Genomic DNA, 23205 nt, shown 5'->3' with positions numbered 1-23205 from the left:
ACAAAGGAGGTAATATTTTGATTTTCATCTTGTTTTTCGGAGCAGCTGGTAGTTAAAAAAAAAAAAAGGCTGCTATGATGATTCCACTTGTATGTTTCTAAGTGTGGTTAAACCTGTTTTGTGTGAAACTAAATATTGTGGTGTCTTTTACCCATTTGTGGTATCCTTTGAAGCTGCGGTTTATGCAGCACCTGAGGTTTAGTCTTAACCATAGACTATAAATAAAAGTGGATGTTGTCATCGTGACTAATTCACCCTTTGGTTTTGTTTCGAAGCCTTGAGATGCTGAATAAGACATTTTCAGGCAATCAAAATATTAGAATTTACATTCAGAAACTGAAAACAAACTGTAAAAAGTTGTAAGTAGGGTCATTTTCTATACAATCTGACTTCTTTTTCCTATCTTGGCTTCACTATTCAGAAGTGGGGCTTGCCACCTGGTTGAAACTCCCGTTGCTGTGTCTTATGGACATCGACACTAGAGGTCACTGGTGTCTTGGATTAACATTAACGTTTCTGGTCATACAATTCAGAAAAGGTCAGACTTGTACAACTCAAAAAATGAGTGAGTTAGATCCTGAATTGTAAAATTAGAAAGCTGAAAGTCTAATTTTGAAAAAACAAAATATCTATTTGCCATTATTTTTGACTGATATTGCAATATGATTTGCAATGTTAGAGGAGATTTGTGGGGTTTTGTATTTTTGCAGGGATGAGTACCAAACGTTTTCAGGACAGGAAATCTCTGCAGCATGTCAATATGTAATTAAAGATCTAAAAGTGCAAGATCTAGCTTAGCTAAACCTGTTCAAAACCATGGCTAAGCTCATCATTGACACAACAGGTGCTGTTGTATTGATGAAGACATAGTCGCAGTGTGTTTAAGATACGTGTAGACTTGATGTGGAATGGAAGGCAAAAATCAATGGAGAAAAAAAAGTCAGTGTTCAGATTTAGCTGGCTTACTGTGGGTATAATAAACCTGTGCTTCCTCTGCTTTCCTAATATTTACCTTTTAAAAGGTCAGTTTCCTTGTAGGCATTTGTACAGGTTTACAAAACTGACGTGTCAGATTAGTTTGGCGAATACTCTACACTGTAGAGACTCAGGAGTCTTTGTTTCTTTGTCTCCCTGTGTTTAGGTTGCCCTGCTGGACGTAGATATCTGTGGTCCATCCATTCCCAGGATCATGGGCTTGGAGGGAGAACAGGTGGGTCGCGGGCAGAAATGTTAACGGCACAAATATACCGTGAAGGTAAAGTCATGTTAACTTTGACGTCCGTTATGTTAAGCTTTTTACTTCAGAGTTGTTATCTCTTCTCTTGTGCACAGGTTCACCAGAGCGGCTCAGGCTGGTCTCCTGTGGTGAGTCAATTCAAACGATGCTGCTTCAGTTTAACGTTTCATTCTTTGAAAAAATAATTTCAGGAATGCATAAATGTTTGTGTGTGTGTTGCAGTATGTGGAGGACAACCTGGCAGTCATGTCTATTGGCTTCCTGCTCAGTAGCCCTGATGATGCTGTGATCTGGAGAGGACCCAAGAAGAATGGTAGCGCGTGTTAAAGTTCTAACCTTCTCCAAGTGTCACATGATTATAACATCATTAACCTGTGTGGTGTTTGTCAAAAATCAGGGATGATCAAGCAGTTTCTGAGGGATGTCGACTGGGGGGAACTGGATTACCTCATCGTGGACACGCCCCCTGGCACGTCTGACGAACACCTGTCCATCGTCCAGTACCTGAGCTCCACCAAGGTTGACGGAGCTGTCATCATCACCACGCCACAGGTAGCACACATGCTGACACATACATACCTACAGACTGCAGTAACTCACATTAACGGCTGCATTTACAGCAACTGTAAAAGGGGGAAACTCCCCCCTAAGACATGGTCTGTGTCTGCATGCGCTCCCTCTCATTCGACTACTTTCATTTGGTGATTTCCCACAGAGTGTCATAATGATAGTAACACTATTAACAGTCAAAGAATGAGATAAACACACCCTTTACTCAAAACACAACATTGCTGCAGCTGCTTTGCTGCATTCACATAGAATCAGGCAGACGTTAGACATCAGACCGACAACACCTTCTGTCCGATAGAATATCGGGATAAAAGAAAACGTGTGCTTTGACATGTTGTTATGCTGATTATGCTTATTTAATGTCTACTTTTTATATTATTATAGAAATGCATGTAGCTAAAAAATGCAGCTTGTTCTTAAGATTTTATTGTAGACTTTAAACAACTTTCTCCAGTGTGAGGAAGTTACACCACATCCAGTTGTAAATTCTGTTGTGGGGGAAGGTGAAAAGTTAAAATAATTTAACGTGGTATTCTCTGCAGGCCTCACATCATTTTACCGTCTGCCTTTTTGTGAAGCAACAATACATTGAGATATTTACATTTTTCGAGACAAACAAGTTACATTACGTTGTTTAAAGATGTAAAATGTTTCTTGTAAAAATATTCACTAATGACAAAGAAATAGGATAAAAATAGGAGAAGAGTCAGTGTAGTTGTAAGTGTTTGTAGTAAAGGGTGGGATCTAATTCTTAACTGGAAAACCCCTGCTTCCATTACTGTGATATGCCACCAATCCTCTCCTCCTACATGTTTAACCCACGGCGAAATACATCAAGTTACCAGCAGTTGTGGGGGGTTACCGAAGGTACTGCTGGGAAAGTGCACGAGGCAGTAAAATTAGTACACGCTATTAGTATCTTTTCCTGACCATAACCAAACGGTTTCACCAGACTGTATTTAGTTGTCAATATTTTAGGGCTAAACAACATTTTGGAACAGCCAACATGGTGCAGATACACAAAATTAAAGTTCTGTGTGAGACGCTGAAGAAACTAAATTGATTTTGTTACTGCAAAATAGTCGTATATTCACAGGTGAACTATTGGCAGTAAAGCAATCCCAGTGTATTATTTAAGACATAATCCCAGGTGTTGTATCTCTCATGCTTTTTTTTTTTTTAGTCAAGTCAAGAAAAAATATCTGCAATCATACAGCAACCAACTGCTGTTTTATCACAAACCCATAAAAAGTCTGTGCTCCAGTGTGATTACACACATAAAGTCATTATCAAGCATGTTTAGTAGATATTTGTTTATACAAAACACAATAAATGCAACTTAAACCGGATGCATTTACAGCCGTCAGGTTATCAAATTCATAGTGTAGAGTATAAATGTGGGTAGTCAGGCTTTAGTTGCTGACTGCACATTCTTGCTTGGTATTGTTGATGAGTGACTCTAAATCCTTTTGAGTTTGACTTTACTTGGTGCAAAACTTTATCTGACCAAATACTTCCTGGTACTTAATTTAGGCCCGGTCTTATGACATCATACGGCAGTAGAATCATTTCCTCATTCCATCGCCTCTGACCAATGCTACCCACACACAGGGAATTACCCAAACACGGGAGCCAGTTTCCTTGATAGCTCTTGATATCTCAGAGAGGTGTTTTTGTTTGTTTTTCTCACCCAAATATTTTCAGCAGCACGGTTTATCGGGGTAAACTGCGTTTCTCAAGGGAACCATGATAACGCTTATGAGGAAAGGGAAAGTCACTACTTTCACCAACAGTTCCCTCTCCATCTCCCTCCCTTTCTTTGCCTTTCTGTTTCTCTCACTAGGAAGTATCGCTGCAGGACGTGAGGAAGGAGATCAGGTTCTGTCAGAAGGTCAAGATGCCGATCATCGGAGTGGTGGAGAACATGAGTGGCTTCGTTTGTCCTTCATGCAAGGTGCATACACAGTGTTAGACACATTAAACCAAAAAAACAAGGCATATGCATTGTTTCATTTATGATTATTATCATTATCACTGTGTTGGATGTGACGGGACTGGACTGTTATTAGTGATGCATCTCAAATTGTTGAATCAGTTTAAGTGCCTGCATCAGTGGCCATTGTGGCACCTGACGCTTTTTAATTTTAGTCTCAATATGCAAGATATTAAAGAACAGGATTTAGGGACTATTTGTTTTGTTTGAAGTCTGTTATTTGTACGTCTGTGTGTTTTTAGGTGGAATTAAATTAAAGTCATTTTAGTAATCTTACTTTTGCTACTTTTAGCCAACAAAACTAAAGTTTTAATAAAATTTCTTCTAAACATTTTGAGTTAGTTACCATGGTAACAGGTGTCGTTATCATCTCTTGCAAGGTTTGTGGAAAAGGCAGTGTCCCTGTGTCCTTGTCGCTCTGCTCTGCAGTCCACTTTCCCATTCATGAGCTCAGCTTGTATCAAGTAGCACAATGTAGTTGTGTCCGTAGAATCTGAAAATGCATACATAGCTGAGATTTTTCTCCGTCTTCTCTCTTGTAGAACACTTCACAGATCTTCCCTCCCACCACGGGGGGCGCAGAGCGAATGTGTGTGGATCTAAATCTACCCCTGTTGGGAAAGATACCTCTCGACCCGAGGATAGCACGATGCTGCGACGAGGGCAAATCTTTCCTCAATGAAATACCTGACTCTCCTGCTGCGGAAGCCTACCAGAGCATTGTGCAGAGTGAGTGTTAACAGGAATACAAAACCAGGGCGTAGTTTTCCCAGAGGTCTGTGTTGCGTCCTGTGGCATCATATTGTATATTTTTTGTTGGATTCCAGAGAAAGGAAGTCGGACGCACAGACGGCTTCCAGCGAAGTCCCCTTATTATTTTTGATGACTAGATGATTTACTTTAAGTCACAATTCCCTGATTAAATGTAATGAAAGAAGAAGTGATCGCTCTACAAATGGGAACTAGTTGACCAAAGGGGAAGAGGGAAAACGCAAAATTCAATAACCACTTGTAGCACTAGATTAAAGTTGAGAAATCAGATGTGATTTGTGTAATAGATGCTTCGCTGTCATTTCACATGAAGTAGATAAAAAGCAAATACAAAAATATGTAATAATATTTCAAAACGACCATAAACATCAACTGCTCTCTCCTCCTCCAGGTATCAAGGACTACTGTTCCAATCGTATTGCAGAGGAGCAAAGCGCCACCTGAACCCTTTCCGATGGCGGCCATATTGGACCAGAACACAGAGACAGATCACCTGATGAGAGTGTGGTAGAAACGATTTACTACTGAACAAGAAACGCACACAGGAAAGCTCAAAACCATGAATAAAGCATCGTTCTCCAAAGTCTGTCAGCATGATAATAAGACGGGCAGCAGTTTACAAAGCACTTTTCTGAGCTGGTCAGACCTCACAGTTTATTCTGCTGTGGCTCCCCAATACAATTTTACAATAATAAACAATAAACATAGCTTCCAGCTATCACACTCTTTATATTTTTTTTACTTGAGCTGAGATTAATACATTTTCAATTACTGGAGGTTTAATTGATGTAAGACAATTTGAAATGTTTTGTCTAAAGTATAAATTCTTATTTGTCATCATTAAAGTCTGAAAAGATCAAAACAAACAAGCGTATTGTATTGTTATATATATATATATATATATATATATATATATATATATATATATATATATATATATATATATATATATATATATATATATATATATATATATATATATATATATATATATATACTTATACCTACCAACAGCTGGGTGCTGTAGCTTATTCAAAACGTGGCTGAAAGAAATTACATTTATTGGGGACTATATTCAGCTGCGGATTGATACAAATTTGGTGTTCGAGTGCGTGTTCACAGCAAATTGCAGTTCCCTGGTCATCATAACAAAGGAACATGTCTTTCATTACAACATGTTTTTAATGCTCTACAGCACAGAGGAAGTTATGAGGCTTTGTATACACGGGCAATACTTTATCAATTGGTGTGTTGTTGCTTTTAATCCTTACAGGGACATTGTTAATAACAAGTAGATCATCACCTGATTTATTCTTTCATTTTAAAGATTAGGTGGGGACCTGAGCGGTGCCAAAGGCTCAGTCTGATAGGGCCTGAGTTTATACAGTTAGTTCTTTTAGTTTAATGCTAATCTCTGATCATTATCATAGTATATCAAGCAGTCCTGAAACAGGTTTGTGGATCCACTGACCCTCAGTCCCTCTGGTCAGACTGAATCAATAGTAGAGAGTCAGTTGTTGGTAAAATGAGTGGTATTACAACCCAGGTGATGTCCTCTAAATCTATAGCACAGTATCATCAGCATAGTGTGAATGGAACTTCTATTAACACATAAGATATGAGGAAACTTAATTTTTATCATTTACACATCAGAGCCACTGACCAAACGGTGCATAACTTGAAAATGTTTTCATACATAAAAACTGCAGACAAAATGTCCCCCAGTTTAATTTTGTTTAACCAGATGAAAGTTTGTTCCAGATTTACGGTAAATATGATTATTGATTAGCGTATTTATTTGTTTTTTGTTTTATACACACATTGTTTTGTGTAATATACTTGGTTTAAATGATTCATAAAATAAAGGATGAAACATGAAATCACCATCAATGATCCTTTTTGTTTTATGTTTATAAATTAAAGATAAATTGAGATGGTCTTTTATATTAAAACCCTCACTTTGCTCTGCAACATATTTACCGGGCGATGATTTCAGTGCGTCTGTGTTGCCAGGTCTTGCCAGTGTCTCATCTACCATAGCTGGTTGTGGTTCCCTCAGGGTTCCTAAAAAACACATGTGAAACTGCATCTGCATCCTGCTTATAGATAAAACAATAACAGAAGCAGTCACACAGACAATGCATTTCCCACATGTAGCCCTGCTTTTAGTTTCTGATTGTGTTGTTTGCAGTATGTTGAGATAGAAAAGTATGACTTCAAGCACTGAAAGGTGTTCCGCTGTGTTGAGTCTACGTAGAAAAATAAAAGAATCGCAAAAAGACTTTTTCCTAGAATACAAGCACAATAATTTTAGCTTGAAGGACTAAAGATTAAAGCTAATACATTGTAAAGCCTAAAGGATTCAATACGAAGGAAAGTTGTGTTTCTATCTTCGTGACTAGCTAATCATTGACACTCGGTTGCCTTACTTTGCACTGTTGCCGCTTTTAGCAGGGTTAGCTGCCTGCCACCGACTCAGCTGTCACCATGTTGAGAGCTGTGTGGATGAAATCCCTCAATCGTACCTCTAAACGTAGAATTCAGCACCTCTAACTTCACAGATGACCTTTTCCGTGATGCAGGTGTTGCCGGGATGATAAGGAAATGTAGCATGCTGAATAAAAGGCAGTTGGGCGTGCATCGTTGCAAAACCAGTTCCAATCCCAAGGAAAGAGCATACTACGTGGTTATGTTTTTAACAATTATTTAGATGGTCTCCGAAACACAGTGTACAAATGCACCACACTGGTATTTCTTTATTTCTACTTTTCATTATTTTTACAGAGTACAAAATGAGCCAGTGTGAAAGTTTTCTGGTGTATTTCCTCCATTATTATCTTATTTCTGCAGAAAGTAAAATGGAAATCTGTAAAACAATGACTCATCGAACCGGATTTCTTTCAGAAGATCCGGTTCTCCCGTCCAACTTTTAATGAGGACGTTGCTCAGAAACATTAAAAGTATTATAAGCAATGTAATAATTAAGTATAACAAATGTTTTTTATGGATGAGAGAAGTGTGTGAGGTGTGATACTGCACTCAGTTATGTGCTGTAGACTCAATGAGAAATAGCAAAATATTAGGTATCATTAGACACAATGAATGGTAGTTTAGGGGTGATGGAGGAAGATTTCTAAAGTATTCTGTTTCTGAACAAATGTTTCCTTGTGAAGCAAAAACTTCCTAATATTAATGACATCTCTGACTCTGGGAAATTAAAGCCTCTCACATACGTTCACACACAAAAAGCTGAAATAGTTCTTCAAACACAGCTCGCCTCCTACCACACGAACACTTCCCCCTTTTTAATGAGAACGCCTCCTGAACAAAAACAATGTGTCGCTTTAAAAAAAACAACAAAAGCCTAAAACTCCATCATCTCTACTGGCAGCTGTCTTTGTTAACATCAGCGTCCAGAAGGCAGACGTGGTGCCCATGGCCCAGTTTGAGGAGGTTCTGAACGGAGTGCAGCTGGCTTTGATCTGGGCCTCCGCTGCGGAGATCCAAGCCCTGCTGGAGGGTTTGGTACAGGAGCGGATCATCTCGGAGGCCTACAGAAAGAGCTTGAGTCTGCACCGACTTGGTGATGGGACGGCACCAGCAGTGTGTCAACCAGGATCCGATCTGATGACTTGTCCGAGATCTACCGCCCACCTGCACCTCAGTCAGGTGAGGAACAGCGGGCCATCGTTCTACACAGACTCTTACCAAGACCAGATGACATCGCCGTGGTCAGTGGATGAACACGACAGCAAAGAGTCCGGGCCAAAAAATCACCTGCTGTACGACCGTCAAGTCATTCACGGGAATGATCCGAAACGTATTCAGGAATCGGGTTGGCGACACGTGCTGGACGAACCCTACCTCGATCATAGCCTCTCTTCTGCAACGATAGTATGTGATGTCGGGATAGAAGATGAAATTACAGAAGGGCAAAGAAATGCAGAATTATTGCAGAAGCCGGTAAGTGATAGTGAAACTATGAAAGAGGGGAATTTTGAAGGTGGAAAGGAGTGGCTAGAACAGATAGAGGTGGTGGCGAGGAGGATCGCCGTGCCTCTGTGGCAGCACTGGGACCGAGGACGGAGGATGTTGCTTCCCCTGCTTCCTCGTGTGAGTCCTGGCTCTGCGACAGGTGAGAACACAGCGGCGGACAGAGAAATGAAAGAGGAAACGGAGCTGGCGATCGCTTGCAGGACGTTAGAATTGTACGCTGACGACATTGAGTGTGCTGCGGAGGAGAACGTTGCAGACCCTAGTTTCGCTCTGGATACAGAAGGAGCACCTGGAGGCCTCTGTTTCCTTAATGGTGCAGGGAGGAGAGCCTCACCTGTTCGAGCCTCAACAGACTCAAACATCACAGACAGGACGGATCTGGATGTCTACTTGGGTGCCGACAGGACAACAGACACGGCAGAGGACCTGCTCTGTCCGATGGGAGACATCGGACATCACACAGAAGACATTGCACGTTTATTTTCTCCCCGTACAACAACAGACACCTTTGCTGACGCACAATGTCACTCTTTTTACTCTTGCACGGACCGTAGCATGGCATTAGGCCTTCTAGACAATCTGGAAAACCTTTTCAGGACTGCTTATTGTACAAAAACATGCAGCCCAAAAGACTTCCACGAGGACAAAGAGGTCGAGGAGCGGGTGGATTCACACTGGGGTGAGTTTGCAATCAATCGCCACTTTGTGTCTCCTCTTTATCGGGCTTTGCCTTTCTATTCTACCACCATGTCTGTTCTTGTTTGCCTGATGTGTTGATGGGTTGTGGGAATGTTGTCAAAGCATTGATGATTGAACATCTTTTTATAATCCCACACCAACTCCAGGTGCTTTCCATTTTCACTTGAATGCTTTGCACTTTCCCATCAGTTGCCTGGGATGACGCAGAGTATTTGTTTTGCTATTTTAGGTCAAGCGTATACAAAGGAATCTGTGTGGTTGAAGCGAGTGCTTCTTTTTTAAGTTTCATTTTTAGTTACCACTATGAAACTATAACAAGCATGAGGGAGAGGTTGGGCCCTAAACGCTGGCACAAAGAGCTTTACCCTTTGTCTGTCAGGACAGAGTGACTGTGCATCCGACTAATCAGAAGATTTCCGGCTTGATTCCTGGCTCCTCCAGGCCGCATGTCGAAGTGTCCTTGACCAGGACACCGGGACGTGGACATGAGTATTACTCTCAGTTTGAACATGAGTAGTGATCCATTAGAAGACGCAGACAGAGAGATAAATGATGCCGTGGGAGACCTCCTTCGGTTCCCACAACACAATATTGTGGCAGAGAACAAGAATGTTTGTCTCGGTGGAAATGAGTTTCCCGTAATGTGAAGCAATTACAAGGGTGGAGCTTGGCTTTCATACCTATGTATGCTTACTGTGCAGAGTCACAATTATAGTGCAGATGAGATTTTTGTTCCAAAGAAAAAAGACTACAAACTCCGTTGCTTCCTTCCCATACTGCCTCTAGGGTGCCAGATGTACATGTTGTTTCTGGAAGTAAAACAATGGATCACTAAGTTGGACAGAAAGGTGTGAAGGGTACAATGTGATGCGTGTGTGTGTGCCAACACACTGTGAAACAGGTAGAGCAGGTGTTTTCTACCTCGTAGGCAAAACTGCCCGTCTTTCCTTGTTCAGAGCACCATGTGAACGTTGCACATCACCTGTATTCAAAATTGTCATATTTGAAACGGGACAGCTGAAAGCACCTCACTGGGGAGGGAAAAAAGTTTTTAAAAAATGGAAATATGTGTCTGTTATGAAGCATACAGCTCAAAGATCTAGAGGGAAGTGATGGTAAGATAAAGGAAGTAACAGCTGACCACTTTAAAACAGTACTAGTGATGACCTTATCAATACCAAAGTCCTTAGATTGTCTTGAGAGTTTTATTTTATTTTCATAAGAACTGAATATGTATATAAAAGGTGATTTCACCTGAGTCAGGTGCCACACATCTGCAAAACATGCGCATGTTTAAACTCTGTCCGTAGACTTGTTGAATGACTGATTCTGGTGTGTCTGAGTTTATTTGTAATAAGACACACCTGTGTTTTGAGCGCGCGGTTAATGTGGAGATGTGACGATAAGTTACTCCAGTTTCGTTCTGATTGCGCTCCACCAACAAGTTCCCCGCCAGCTGCTGTGTTCAGTGGATATGATGGAGTTGTACAAAGCTGGCAGTCTGAAGTCTGCACACTGCCAAACCGTCGGTGCCCTAATTACTGGTGCGCAATTTGGCAAAGTGAAAGTAAAACCAAACCTTTGTTAGACCGACGCGCGCACTGCCTGGGGGCACTTGATAGGTGATGTGAGGACATATGCACATGCTGCCTTTGATGCGCAACACGGCGCACCAGCGTTTATTGTAAAGAAGAAAAAAAACTTACACAGCGGGAGACCAGCGGACCTGAGCATCATCCCGTGAGGTCGGACAGGCAGGTACGTTTTGGCGACTCTGGTTAAACCAAAATGCGCAAACATGGTCGGTCGCAAGGTGTCTGTGGTGGGGATCTTTGATCTATAAGAGCTCTGTGATCATTTCAGGGTAAAACATGTGATATCACTTATTATGTCGTTAGATGATCAACTTAAAGGAAAGTTTGTAGAAACGCGTCTGATATTTCCCACCCTTTAAGTAATCTTAAACATGCGTTTGTGTGTGTGTGTGTGTGTGTGTGTGTGTGTGTGTGTGTGTGTGTGTGTGTGTGTGTGTGTGTGTGTGTAAAATGGTGCATGAGATTGGAGGTTATTGTCACGGGAAGTTGGTGTAAATTGGGTCTTTGGGGGGACTTCCAGGAGGTGAAAAGAAAGTACAAATGAAGGCATGCATCTTGATGGTGGCCAGCTTGGGTGTGTGTGTGTGTGTGTGTGTGTGTGTGTGTGTGAGCACTTGTAGCAACAACAAGGATTTCACACATTCTTGTTCAAGATTGTGATGCCTTCAAGGCTTCGCTTTGTCCTCCTGCAGCGTTTCTTCACCACCAGGAACACAGTCATGCAGCTTGTTTGTTGTGTCATTAAAACGGGGGCTAGCCATGCATTGCTGTAACAGGAAACTCGGATAATGCGTGATTATCGTTTTGATGATGCCAAACAGATTGAAGGTTTAATGGTTCACACCCACGGAGTCGAAAGTCCACCGTTGATGCAGCGGGTTTGCCGATGAGTTTAGTTTGTTCTTCGTAATTCTATCCACGAGCTGCAATGTAACCGTAGAAGTCATCAAACGTTCTTGATATCTTCACAACAAACCTCATCTTGATCATTAAACGCTGTCAGACCCAGATACCGGTGGCTACGTGGGTCCTCTAGAGTGGTCTGGGTTTGGCGGTCTTATAATTGGCGGGTCGCTACCGTGGCCTCGGTAACTTCAACTTTCCAAACATTTGCCAAATGGAGCCAGATGCAGTAAGATTGCCACTCTGTTGCTTGTGTTTATCAGATCCACCCGTCTGCTCCTCGCCACTCCAAATATGGTCACTTCCAAGGTGGCGACGGCCACTCAATGCTTCAAAACCGTAGTCCACTTCTTATACCAAAAGCCACGTGAGATGGACTCGATCCGAAGCATGATTTTCTGGGTTGACTTCTTTTTTTTTGTTCACGGTCCCTCAGCACCAACACACAGGAACTGTCTATGTGCTAATTATAGGAACCTCTCTGACTTCCTTTCTGCTCTTTCAGGCAGCAGTCGCTGTTGTTTTTGTCCACCTACAACCTAAATGTGCTGTTTAATCATCGTGTCCAAAGAAGCCTAATGAGTCAGTCATCATTCCAAGCATTTCTACAGATCGGTGGAGCCAGGAGTGACTTTGTGTCAGGTCATTCCTTCAGAGCTGGAATGATTGATAACGAATGTGAATGATGTGTACGCTGCTGTATCAGGACTTCATGCACCATGTTAGCGTAGCTTTAGTTGATCTGAAGAAGTGAGAGATGTAGGTCTATGTTCATTAAAATAAAGCTCCTCTTGTGAAAGTAAAAGGTTTAGATTTCTCTAGCTGGTAAACACGCCTGTTTTGGGATGACTATACAATATACTGGTGATGATTAATAATGCAGTATCTCAGTCAATCTGTATGATTCAGAATAGGATCCCTTTGAACTTGACAGTTGAAGAAGTGACTTTGCTTTCTCGTGAGCTTTTGATGTTTGCTTTTTCATACTTGTCAGAGAGACGGCTCTAGATTCCCTTTTGCCATGTATTATATGCTGACTTTCTGCTTTCTTGTTGTTTTTCATTTTTGGCCACTTCATTATTTGGTGCTAATTTTATATCTCAACTGCTGCTACCAGACACTCACGTAGACTTCTATCTGATGGTCTATGTGAATGTTAAAGGTTGAGTAGGTGATTCTATTCAGAAACACTTTCTGTTATATTACTTCATGTTAAATCCTCTTAACATACCGATAGCAATGAATACGTTAAATGCTCTGAAAAATACTAAATCAAAAACGTTGTGTTTGAATGGAGGTCTCAAGGAAGGGATATCAATATTGATGCGTTCAAAGTCTGGGGTTTTCCCAAATGACCTACTCTGCCTTTAAGATGCACACATCTAAGTACCTAACAAAATAAAAAAATGAAAATGCTCAATATGGGACTGGTTGCTAACAACTTCATTTTTATGAAAATATATCACCTCAACTTGATGACAAAAAATGGGTCAAAAGTTTGCCGTCAATTCTATACAGTACAAATTCAACATAGGATGACGCTTTCAGTCTTCATGCATCAATATCTTAATTTCAGTTTGTGTGTGTGTGTGTGTGTGTGTGTGTGTGTGTGTGTGTGTGTGTGTGTGTGTGTGTGTGTGTGTGTGTGTGTTATCAGGTGCAAAGATGCAGGAAGAGAATCGGGACCCGTTTATTTGTCCTGACTTGGGAGATCTACCAGGTTAGTGTGTGAGTTTGACTTCTAGACTCTAGAAGGGTTCAATGGATCAACGTGGATCAACATGCCGTTTACATGGAAAGCTACTTCTTTTACCCCAATTTTATCCCAAATATGAATCACGTTAATCAGATGGTGTGAAACGGCTGCAAAATATTTTATCCAATAATCTTCATTATTTGTGTTTTTTTAGAAGATTTATCGGAGTATCTGAATGATGATTACCTGGGGAAGCTTGTGGGTAAGTCTCAAGCAAGCTTTTCATTCACTCGCAGCGTTTAGAATTGCTCTCATGACTCACACATTAAACACGCATATTCAAGTATGGACACGAAAGTGAGATACGGCCTTCTCCCCGCTGTGCAGACCTGGACAAAGATGTGCTGTTTGACGGGCCGTGGTTTAACTGTGAGGAGGAACTCAGCACCTGCAGTAAGACGCTCTTCTTTATATTTTTAACGTTACACATAAAAGACAATAAATCGAGGGAAAAGAGGTTTAAACTTTTATACCAGGTGGATGGAAAACAGATTAGAATAAAAACCTTTATTAGATATGCCATAATGCCACAGTCCATAGAATGAATATATTTCTTTTTTTGGTGTAATAACAATGCTATATGGCCAGTTTTGGGCTTTTAAATGTTACTTTTCTACATATTGGACTGTAATAAGGTCATTCGTTTTGCAGCGAACTCTTTCAGTGGTGATGCTTGGCATTTGACCAACCTTTAAATGTTTAACCACTTCCCTTTTTCTCAATCTTCAAGATGGAAAAACATGCTTAGCTGCCCTTTTTTTTCCTTTTCAGTACAACCACGTCTGTGTATCACGTCTGTAAAGCTGCGTCACTGATTCTTTGTACTTCCCCTTTCGGTGCTCTTCAGGTGCTCTTCCCCCGGCGGAGCTGCCCGGTCCAGACCAGCAGGGACCGGAGGACCAAATAACAGGCAACACAAATAACAGGAGGAAAAGACCCAGAGGTAGAAAACCAGCCAGAAATGCAAACTGTCTTTTTTAATTTAATTGTAGGATTGCAGCCACAACATTGTGCGAGTCTGAACTAACACTAACGTGCCTCTCCAGCTTGCCGGACACGACGGTGCACTGAGGAGAAGACAACGCCGCAGCCAAAAAGACGAAGAACAGCAGGTGACTTATCCAGACTCTCTGTTAACTATTCATGACTCAAATGTGGGGCTCTGTGGAAATATATAACCTATAATCTTATTGCTGATGTCATTATTCTGTCCCATGCAGCCACTGACTGAAACATCACTGCATCAGTGTTTTCAAAACTTATTATTATGAAATGATGCAGTCCAGATTTTACTTCCTTAATGTAACAAATAAATCAGTTTGTACTGAAATGAATGGAAACCCAATGGCTGCCTGGAACAGTGAGAAAAAAATAAATCACAAGAATCTATAAAGCATGCATTAACATGCTAAACTTTAGTAACACAACAAGGGAATCCTGGGGTTCATGTGAGGTTTGCTTAGAATCATAAATTAATGTTTGCTGTTAAATTCTTGCAGGTCAACGAAAAATCAAATTGGCAGAAGTTGAGCCTTCTGTCACCCAAGGTACGTTTCCTTCTTCCTGTTCCTGCTGTAGATGATGCAGGTCTGAGGGCAACAGTTAGACCTTGAACGTCTCAACATTTCAAATTTTCATTTCTATTCAAAATGTAAGGAATGTCCTTAATTGAAACATTTGGTTGCATTTTGTACTCTCCTTCATATTTGCCTAGAAACAGAGTCACGGCTCTTTGTCAATCCGTTTTATTGGTCTTTTTAATATCAATGTCTCATTTGAAGACCTTTGCTCAGGTTAAAGTTGGGACAAAACTTTGATGACAATTTAGTAGATCATAAATCTCCATCCAATAAGAATGATGAAGGTGTATTTTGTTTGTAACGGGTCCAGCAAAGCTGATGGGAAGATGTTAATCAGTTACAGTCTGTACAAACACACACATTCCTGAGAAGTGTTAAAACCAGCCGGAGTAACACCTCCGAAAAAAACACCTTTAAAGAACCTTTAATGGGACAAGAAAAAAAGAAGTAAAAAAGCCTTAAAAAGTTTAATCAGTTTTGCTGCAAATATATAAATCAACAACAAGCAAAATAGCAGCCACATTGCACGGTAAAATGGTAATATACTGTGTTGCATACAGCTTAAAAATAAGCTCAGCTTGGCACTGGAAAGCAGATCAAGAATCTTGACCCCAACATCTTTGGCTCTAAACTCCTTCCTCCTCATTTCCTTGGACGGGACACTATCAGCTTGTTTTCCTTGTACGACCTCTGTTTTTGATAACGCTCGAGGTCAACCAACCCTGATAACGATGTCGCCTCTGCTTCTCCTGCAGCCGCTGACACCGAGTCGCCGCCGAGTTCAGCCTCCACGACTCCGCCGAGGATCCTTCACCTCCATCCCTCCTTCCAGTTAATCGCCATCCCGGACGCTCCGGCGTATCAGGTTGTTCAGGCGGTGAGGCTCTCTCATCCGGTCATCAGACTTCCACTCCCCAACACCGCCGCGCCACCTACTTACATACTAGGTGGGTAAAGGATTCCCATGGGGACTCGTGTTATACTATCCTCATGTATGTGTGCTTATTGACAGTATCAGTACATATTCTAACCCCCTATTTCTAACATAGTTCCCGCTGCCTCGCCACCCGTCCATCGCCAAGTGCCCCCCCTCTCCCCGAGTGAGTAAAAACCTTAGAGATCTCCTTCTGTTCTTCAGGTCATGGTGCCACACGTACAGTTTCACTTCTGCCTTTTTTAAGCAGAAGACGGATTTAAACAACATGGGAACCAAAGCCTGCCAACCACTGTTTATGGCGAAGACTTTTAATAGTGTTTCTCCCGTGTTTGTAGTGGACGGGGCGGTCGCTCCATTCCAGACGAGCTCGTCCCCAGCGGGATCTCAGTCAGACACGGCTAGCAAAGCCGTGTCTCCCCCGTGTACCTCACCCGTCTCCCCCGTCTCCCCCAGCAACGGTGAGTACCAGCACCTGTCTGATTGATCCTGTGTGTGAATCACCTGTAGAGTTCCATTTACCTTGACATGTTTCATTTTCAGAGACATCCACGGGTAAGGAGTCGCCTCTTCCCCCGTCTCCCACTGTCCCTGACATGCTGGGTAAGTTTCCATGTTTTATTCCTCTTTTACATCTGCTTTGATGGAAAAAAAATGTTGTGAAAGTGAAAATATTTTCTTTCTCAGATGTTGTCACGGATTACATTCAGGAACTGAAAGCACACATGAGTCAAAGCTGGGGGAAGAATACGGAGTCGGGCCTGAGCCTGCCTTCTCGTTACGTGGACGTACAAGTGAGCCGGAGAGAACTTCTTCGATCGGCAAAAAATGCAAACAAAGTCCTGGAAAAGGAACTCGTTATCACGGGTGATACAGATCGGCAAAAAAGCCTGTTGGATCAGAGTCAGGTAAGAAAAAACGTTATTATCTGACAGGTAAAAAAACATTTCTGGCTGCTACTTATTGGTGCCTTTATGTTTTTTGCAGATCTTTGGCTCAAATGAAGAGAAACCCAAAAGCTACATTTTGCTACTCAGCAAAGCCGGCATGGGAAAAACCACCCTGATCAGGAAACTGTGTCTGGACTGGTCCCGAAACTGCTTCCCGCAGTTCGACTTTGTCTTCTTTTTAGACGGCAAAGCGCTCTCTCTGACGGAGGCCACTTTCGGCCTTCAGACCCTCCTGTTGGACCTCTCCTCCTTTGCCCCGCGCTGCCTGGACCCCGAGGCGGTCTACGCTCGGATCCTCGCAGCCCCGAAGCGCGTGCTCATCATATTCGATGGCTTAGTCCAGTTGCGGGACTATGAGATCCTTCTCCAGGCTCACGAAAAAGACTTGACGGCGTCGTTGCAGAGAGACAGTAAAGCACGGACGTTCACGGTGAGACAGTTATACTCCGCCATCCTCCAGAGGATCCTCCTTCCCGGCTGCACCCTTCTGCTCTCCACCCGCCCGAGAGGCACCGCCGGACAGCTGCTCCGGCGGGCTGACAGCATTTTGGAGGTGTGCGGCTTCACCCCCGCAAACGTAGAGACCTATCTGTCCCAGTACTTCCCTGATCCTGATCTCAGAACCGTTGCTTTGGACCGCCTAAAGAACTGCAGCTATCTGCACCTCCTCTGCTGGAACCCCGGACTGTGTCGGCTGGTCTGCTCAGTTTTAGAGGGGTGCGGAGCGTCCAAGGTCCTACCGAGAACTTTGACCGGCCTATGTCATGAGGTGCTTCGTCTGAAACTGGACAATGACAGGAAGAGCACGCATGCACAGGCTGAGACTCGATCAGAAACAGTGGAAACCCACACCGGAATCTCAAGTAGTTATCGAGCGAATAGGCGTAAAAACACACAGAGGAAGTCCAGAACACTGGTTCACACTCGCTCACGCACCCGAAGACAAACGGGGTCAAAAGAACAGGAGGAAGAGGAAGATGACGTTGATGAGGAGAGGATGAAGACAGAGAGAGCGCTGCTGTCCCGGTTGAGCTCTTTGGCCTGGGAGGGGGTCAAAGCAAACTCCTCCATCCTCCCCTCGGGACAGAATGTCTCCGACCAACTGAAGGCGTTCGGCCGCAGAACGGGGCTCTTCCTCTCTTACGGCCTGAGGACGAGGCAGGTCGCCTTGAGTGGTGAGAGAGAGGAAGGAGGAGGAGAGGACGGAGAGACTGGACAAAAGAGGGGAAACCCTGCAAGTGATGACGACATCCTGTCTTGGGCCGACCCTTTCCTGCAGAGTTACCTGGCCGGGGTTCACCTGTCTCTGTCGAGGTAAAAGGGCCTCAATTCACCAGAAAACAAGCTTTTTTTAGTTTCCATTCAAATTATATGGATAAAAAAAGGTGCTTTTAATCTGGCTTTATATCCTCCCCTTGATTGAATGAAAGAGGATATCCCTCTCCACTCCCTGCCTCTTTTCTCTTTCACTTTCAGTGCTCCACCATCTCCGGATGTCTCTGACTCACTCTCTGTTTCCCCCCAGGACCGTGACGGACCGATCCTTCCTCCAGACCCTCCCTTTCCATTCCGGACAGAAGGGACGGCGGCGGCCTCAGAGGGAGGAGCTCGAGCTCACCCAGCGGTTCGCAGTCGGGCTCCTGTTCCACAACAGGACGGAGCTGCAGAGGCTCCACTCGTACACAGAGAACGCCTTCGGATGCATGGTGGCCGCCAAGCAGGCCTTAGTGACTAAACACCTGGAGGGTCTCTCCCATGGCGACCTGAGCCCCGCCCAGGTCCTGGAGGCGTGTCACTATGTCTACGAGGCCAGCTCCACGCGCAGCGACGGGAGCCGGGACAGGGGCAGCGCGCTGCTGGTCGCTCACCTGGCGGCGAATCTCCCAGAAGTCCTGACACTTCACGGCGTTCCACTCAAGCCGTCGGACGTGTTCGCTGTGCAGAACGTTCTGGAGAGGGCTGGAACAGACGGCAGAAGGTTCTGCTTGGATCTGGAGGATTCTGGGATACAGATTTCAGGACTCAGGGCTCTGGTGGGGCTGGACAACATCAACACATACAGGTATTTCATACAATACACATCTCAAAGAGCTGCTTGGTATCAGTTAGACCCACCAGAAGCTTTGTGCTTGTCGCCGTGGCAACAACGATATGTAGCATTTTACAGTGTGATATTCCAGCGGTGCTGTGATCAAACCCCCGCCTGTCTTGCAGGGCGTGCATCGCCGATGTCATCGCCTTATGGGAGCAGCTGGAGCGGAGTGGCGATGAAGTGCTCCTTCACGGCACGCTGTCCAAATTCAAGATCCACCCTCTGAAAGCCACGCAGGTGTGTCACGTGGAGCACCTGGCCAAGCTGGTGGACATACACATGCACAGGAGGCTGTCGGAGAGGTAACACACACACACACACACACACACATAGTTACACGGTATGCAAATCATGTGTCTGGCCTCTGAAGAGTGTGTTTTGTTTACTTAGCTCCAGCCAATCAGATTCCATCCTGGCAGAGGGAGTGCCGGCCGTCGAAGAGCTACACAAACTGGAGTTAGCGTGAGTAGCACTGACATTTGAACTGATGATGATGATGATGATGATGATGATGATGATGACATCATCTTTCTCTCCAGGCTTGGTCCAGAAAAAGGTCCCCTGGTTCTGTCCATGCTGTGGGAGCTCCTTCCTGGTCTACCTAACCTACAGCACTTAGAGTAAATACACCTTTACTTCTTCTCTCTCTCTCTCTCTCTCTCTCTCTCTCTCTCTCTCTCTCTCTCTCTCTCTCTCTCTCTCTCTCTGTCTGTAGTTTCTAGTTTCTGACATTGGCTCTCTCTCTCTCTCCCTCTCCTTCAGTATAGAGAACAGCAAGATAGAGGACTCAGGAGCAGAGAAACTGGCTGAGGTTTTGGTCTCTCTCGGTTCCCTGGAGATACTCAAGTGAGTAAAACGTCGGCCCTCATTCCTCCTCTCGAGCAGGGATGATATAAATAGCAAGACCTCCATGTGCAGTGTGTGTGTGTGTGTGTGTGTGTGTGTGTGTTGACCCTCTCCGTCTGGTTTCTAGTCTGTCACAGAATTGTATCGGAGACCGGGGGGTGAAGAAACTAGCAGCCATGCTGAGGGATCTGCCCAGACTGCACTGTTTAAGGTATATAACAGTGTCTCTAACTTTCCTCTCACACCGTGCACATGCATGGTTACGTGCACATGCATGGTTACGTGCACATGCATGGTTACGTGCACATGCATGGTTACATGCACATGCATGGTTACGTGCACGCCCTGCATCTCTGTTGTCCAGAAACTTTCTGGTAATAAACCCCTCTTGATCCAGACTTGGTAGCCTCAGTCTGACCTATCAAGACTAGTGCGGGAGGCTGTTTCTTGACAGGAAATTTGTTTTTAAATTACAACATTTTTTTTCAGTATCCTTCATATTTGGTTCCTGACTTTAAAACACAACCAGGGGGCCGGGGTAAAGAGCTTCGACATCTATAATCCTATGTTTGGAAGATAAAATGTGTGTAATGTCAGACATGGTACCCAGTAAACACCTATTTGACAAAAATGTTTTCATTCATGAGGTCAGAAAGGGGTCGAGTGGGTCGGGGGGGAAGAAGCTAGTTGAATATCACTGCTGTAACCCACATCATTTCACTTCCCTCTCTCCTCCCTCTGTTTCCAGTCTCTATAGTAACGAGATTTCTGATGAAGGGGCAGAAAGTTTAGCAGCTGTCCTCCCACAGGTGGCTTCTCTCACTGACCTCGAGTAAGTCATATAGTACATATATTGTGTGTGTGTATATAATTATATAGTAATTCAGTCTGATTATCAGGCTCGTTTGGGCTTCTAGCAGTGATTTCTGTGTGTCTGCTCTGATCAATTACATTTACATTTACACATTAATACCTCTTTGTTTATTCGTTTTGAGAAAATGAACCATACCTGTAGTTTGTACTGAATATAATATTTTCATCAAATCGTAAACAGACACAAAACACACCCACATCAAAAGAGGAACAAGTAAATGTTGATCAGCTGATCTGCATGTAGCCATAGTCAAGTGGAGGTCGTCACCGTGACAACACCCACTGGTTTGTGGTTGTGTTTTGAAGCTCAGAACAAGCGAAAGCTCAACAAGATATTTTTAGGCAACCAAAAAGGTTAAAATGAAAACTGAAAACTCACCGTGAAAGGATTAAAGTTATAAAATGAAAACATGGACGGATCACAGATCATACAACGCCGTGGCAGCGACCTGTCAATCACAAGGTAGCCCTACGCAGCTGTATGGTCTATTTGACTCTGAATGGATTAAATTAACATGATACTGTAATGAAGAAGCCTCTAAATGAGCGATTTAGACCATAAACTCATGTTTACAATGTTTACTGAGATGACTTATCAAGTTCGAAGTTGACTTCCATACAATCAGACTACTTTTTATAACCAGCTGAGTCGCCTCCTGGTGGTCATTAGAGAGAAGTTTAGGCATTTCCATATCTGCTTCACTTTTCAGACCCCGAGGTTGGCGCCTGCTTTTCCATGAACTAATTTATTGACACTATCAATAGACACAGCAATGAAACACGGAGGAGACATTTAAAGTGTGGCCTGTTTTCTGTTTGACAGCGTGAAGTACAACAAGCTTACAGATGTCGGAGCGCAGATCCTGGGAGCAAATCTGAGAAAGTGTAAAAACATGAAGACTTTGAGGTGAGAAAATCATTAGTTCATAAGCTCCACAACCGAACCTTAAAGTGTTATCTAGGTTCCTTCCCTAGCAGGTCATATTGACGTCATATTAATTCTGTTTCCATCTCATCCTGTCGCAGGATGTGGAACCATTTTATTCCCTACGGAGTGTTTGAGCGACTTCAGCAGCAGGACAGCAGGATCCATTGGCAGTAGAGCGATATGAAACCTCTACCACAGGGATGATTTTTTAATTGTCACGTGTTTACACTACACTGTACGTTTTCTGAAGCGTGTTAATTAGAGAAACAGGAACGGGAACAAAAAGAGAGCATTTAAAAAAAAAAAAAAAAAAAAAGGGAGCGCTATCACCAAAAACAGAAAATTCTCTGCTGCTTTATTCAATAGGTCATCTGTAATAATAATAATTCAACCTACTTTTTCAACCTTACTTTTGCACTACGATGATTTATTTTCTGTGTGTTCTTTTGTGTGACTTTTGTGTGGCTGTAAATGATGCATTGCTTTATAACGACCTTGCACTTTAATATAAATAAAATGTCTCATGTTGTCACAAGGTACAATGTTTGATTTCCTCTTTCTCACTTATCGTTTGACGTGTTTACTGAATGCATTGGTTTGTTCTTTAGCTTCCTTCCCAACAGCTTTCTGTTCTCCATTTTCATACAAACTAGCTTGTTATGGCGTCTGCAACTCTGCCTACTTTATCTCGCTTTTATTTGCATTTCCTCCTGCATATTTCTGACTAGACTGAAGGAAGGATTTACACGATTGTGATGACAGAATAAATACTTGGTTGTCACTTGTATTGTTCTTCAAAATGATAATCTTTAGCAGAAAGCCTGCATTACAAACTGGAGGGTGTGGCGTTTTCCGGACATAGACATCTCACCAGACAGGGAGGATGATGAGTTGCATTATGGGAAATGACGAATCCAGTGTTTTGGGAGCTGGATCCATATTCGAGACTAAAAGCAAAAGTTATTTTTCTAATCTCACTCTTCTAAATCCCCCAAAATTATGGAGAAACCACTACAGCAATCCTTTAAAATGTATGTTAAATACAAATAATGATCATACATGAATTAAGACATTTGGACCTCTGAACCAGCACCCACTTTTCAGTTTTGTGTATTAGTTCAAATTAATAAATGTAGTGAATAAAAATGGTAATTCAGGGCGCCTCTGGGCCTCTATCAGTTCAAAGATTTCCTCTTTTCTTTTTGCATTTTTTCACATACGTCACAGATGTGAACCTCGACCGACAATCAAGCTTCTTATTTTTTTCATATAGCTTATAGCGTTCTTATTTGGGCTGCGTAAGTTCACTTTAGAAGGAGGAATACAGGCAGCAGTTAATAAAAGCATAATATTTGCTTCATGTGTAAATGGTCTTCCATACTTGAATCTCCAAAAATAGAAAAGGAAATTCATAATTTTGTTTCTTTCTATTTTGTGGAATAGTATCCTGCAAATAATTACAAATATGACTGGTATTACAGA

At 42.8% G+C, this 23205-nt stretch overlaps 2 protein-coding genes across 2 annotated transcripts in view; both read left to right on the top strand.

Moving 5' to 3' along the window:
- Window positions 1-5477, top strand: part of nubp1 (nucleotide binding protein 1 (MinD homolog, E. coli)) — a 6890-nt gene extending 1413 nt beyond the window's left edge. The window contains exons 3-10 of the mRNA XM_084037001.1: window positions 1-9; window positions 1142-1210; window positions 1333-1365; window positions 1460-1550; window positions 1635-1789; window positions 3651-3761; window positions 4343-4529; window positions 4963-5477. The exon at window positions 1-9 is cut by the window's left edge and continues 125 nt beyond it. Of these exons, the coding sequence (XP_083893127.1) occupies window positions 1-9; window positions 1142-1210; window positions 1333-1365; window positions 1460-1550; window positions 1635-1789; window positions 3651-3761; window positions 4343-4529; window positions 4963-5015 (708 nt within the window). The 3' untranslated portion in view covers window positions 5016-5477. The remainder of the gene's footprint in view (window positions 10-1141; window positions 1211-1332; window positions 1366-1459; window positions 1551-1634; window positions 1790-3650; window positions 3762-4342; window positions 4530-4962) is intronic.
- A 2466-nt stretch (window positions 5478-7943) lies between these two features.
- Window positions 7944-22823, top strand: ciita (class II, major histocompatibility complex, transactivator). Its single transcript, XM_084038217.1, has 22 exons — window positions 7944-9246; window positions 13422-13484; window positions 13675-13722; window positions 13848-13913; window positions 14368-14463; window positions 14567-14632; window positions 15020-15067; window positions 15856-16047; window positions 16150-16200; window positions 16373-16495; window positions 16578-16637; window positions 16722-16942; window positions 17022-18298; window positions 18510-19046; window positions 19199-19378; window positions 19467-19538; window positions 19616-19696; window positions 19839-19922; window positions 20050-20133; window positions 20671-20754; window positions 21619-21702; window positions 21822-22823. Exons 1-22 carry the CDS (start codon window positions 8007-8009, stop codon window positions 21895-21897), a joined length of 4833 nt encoding a protein of 1610 aa, XP_083894343.1. The 5' UTR covers window positions 7944-8006; the 3' UTR covers window positions 21898-22823.
- The last annotated feature ends 382 nt before the right edge of the window (window positions 22824-23205 follow it).

The sequence above is a fragment of the Eutrigla gurnardus genome (genome assembly GCF_963514095.1).
Source record: "Eutrigla gurnardus genome assembly, chromosome: 20".
NCBI classification, from domain to species: domain Eukaryota; kingdom Metazoa; phylum Chordata; class Actinopteri; order Perciformes; family Triglidae; genus Eutrigla; species Eutrigla gurnardus.
The sequence above is the reverse complement of the archived record's forward strand: the minus strand, read 5'-3'. Positions and strand labels throughout refer to the sequence as shown.

What these genes read in the sequence shown, in the direction of transcription:
- ciita (XM_084038217.1), top strand. Translation starts at nt 8,007, where the DNA reads ATGGCCCAGTTTGAGGAGGTTCTGAACGGAGTGCAGCTGGCTTTGATC. An exon ending in TGAGCCTTCTGTCACCCAAG is followed by an intron (nt 15,068 to 15,855) that starts GTACGTTTCCTT and finishes CTTCTCCTGCAG; the next exon opens with CCGCTGACACCGAGTCGCCG. An exon ending in GCCTGTTGGATCAGAGTCAG is followed by an intron (nt 16,943 to 17,021) that starts GTAAGAAAAAAC and finishes TGTTTTTTGCAG; the next exon opens with ATCTTTGGCTCAAATGAAGA.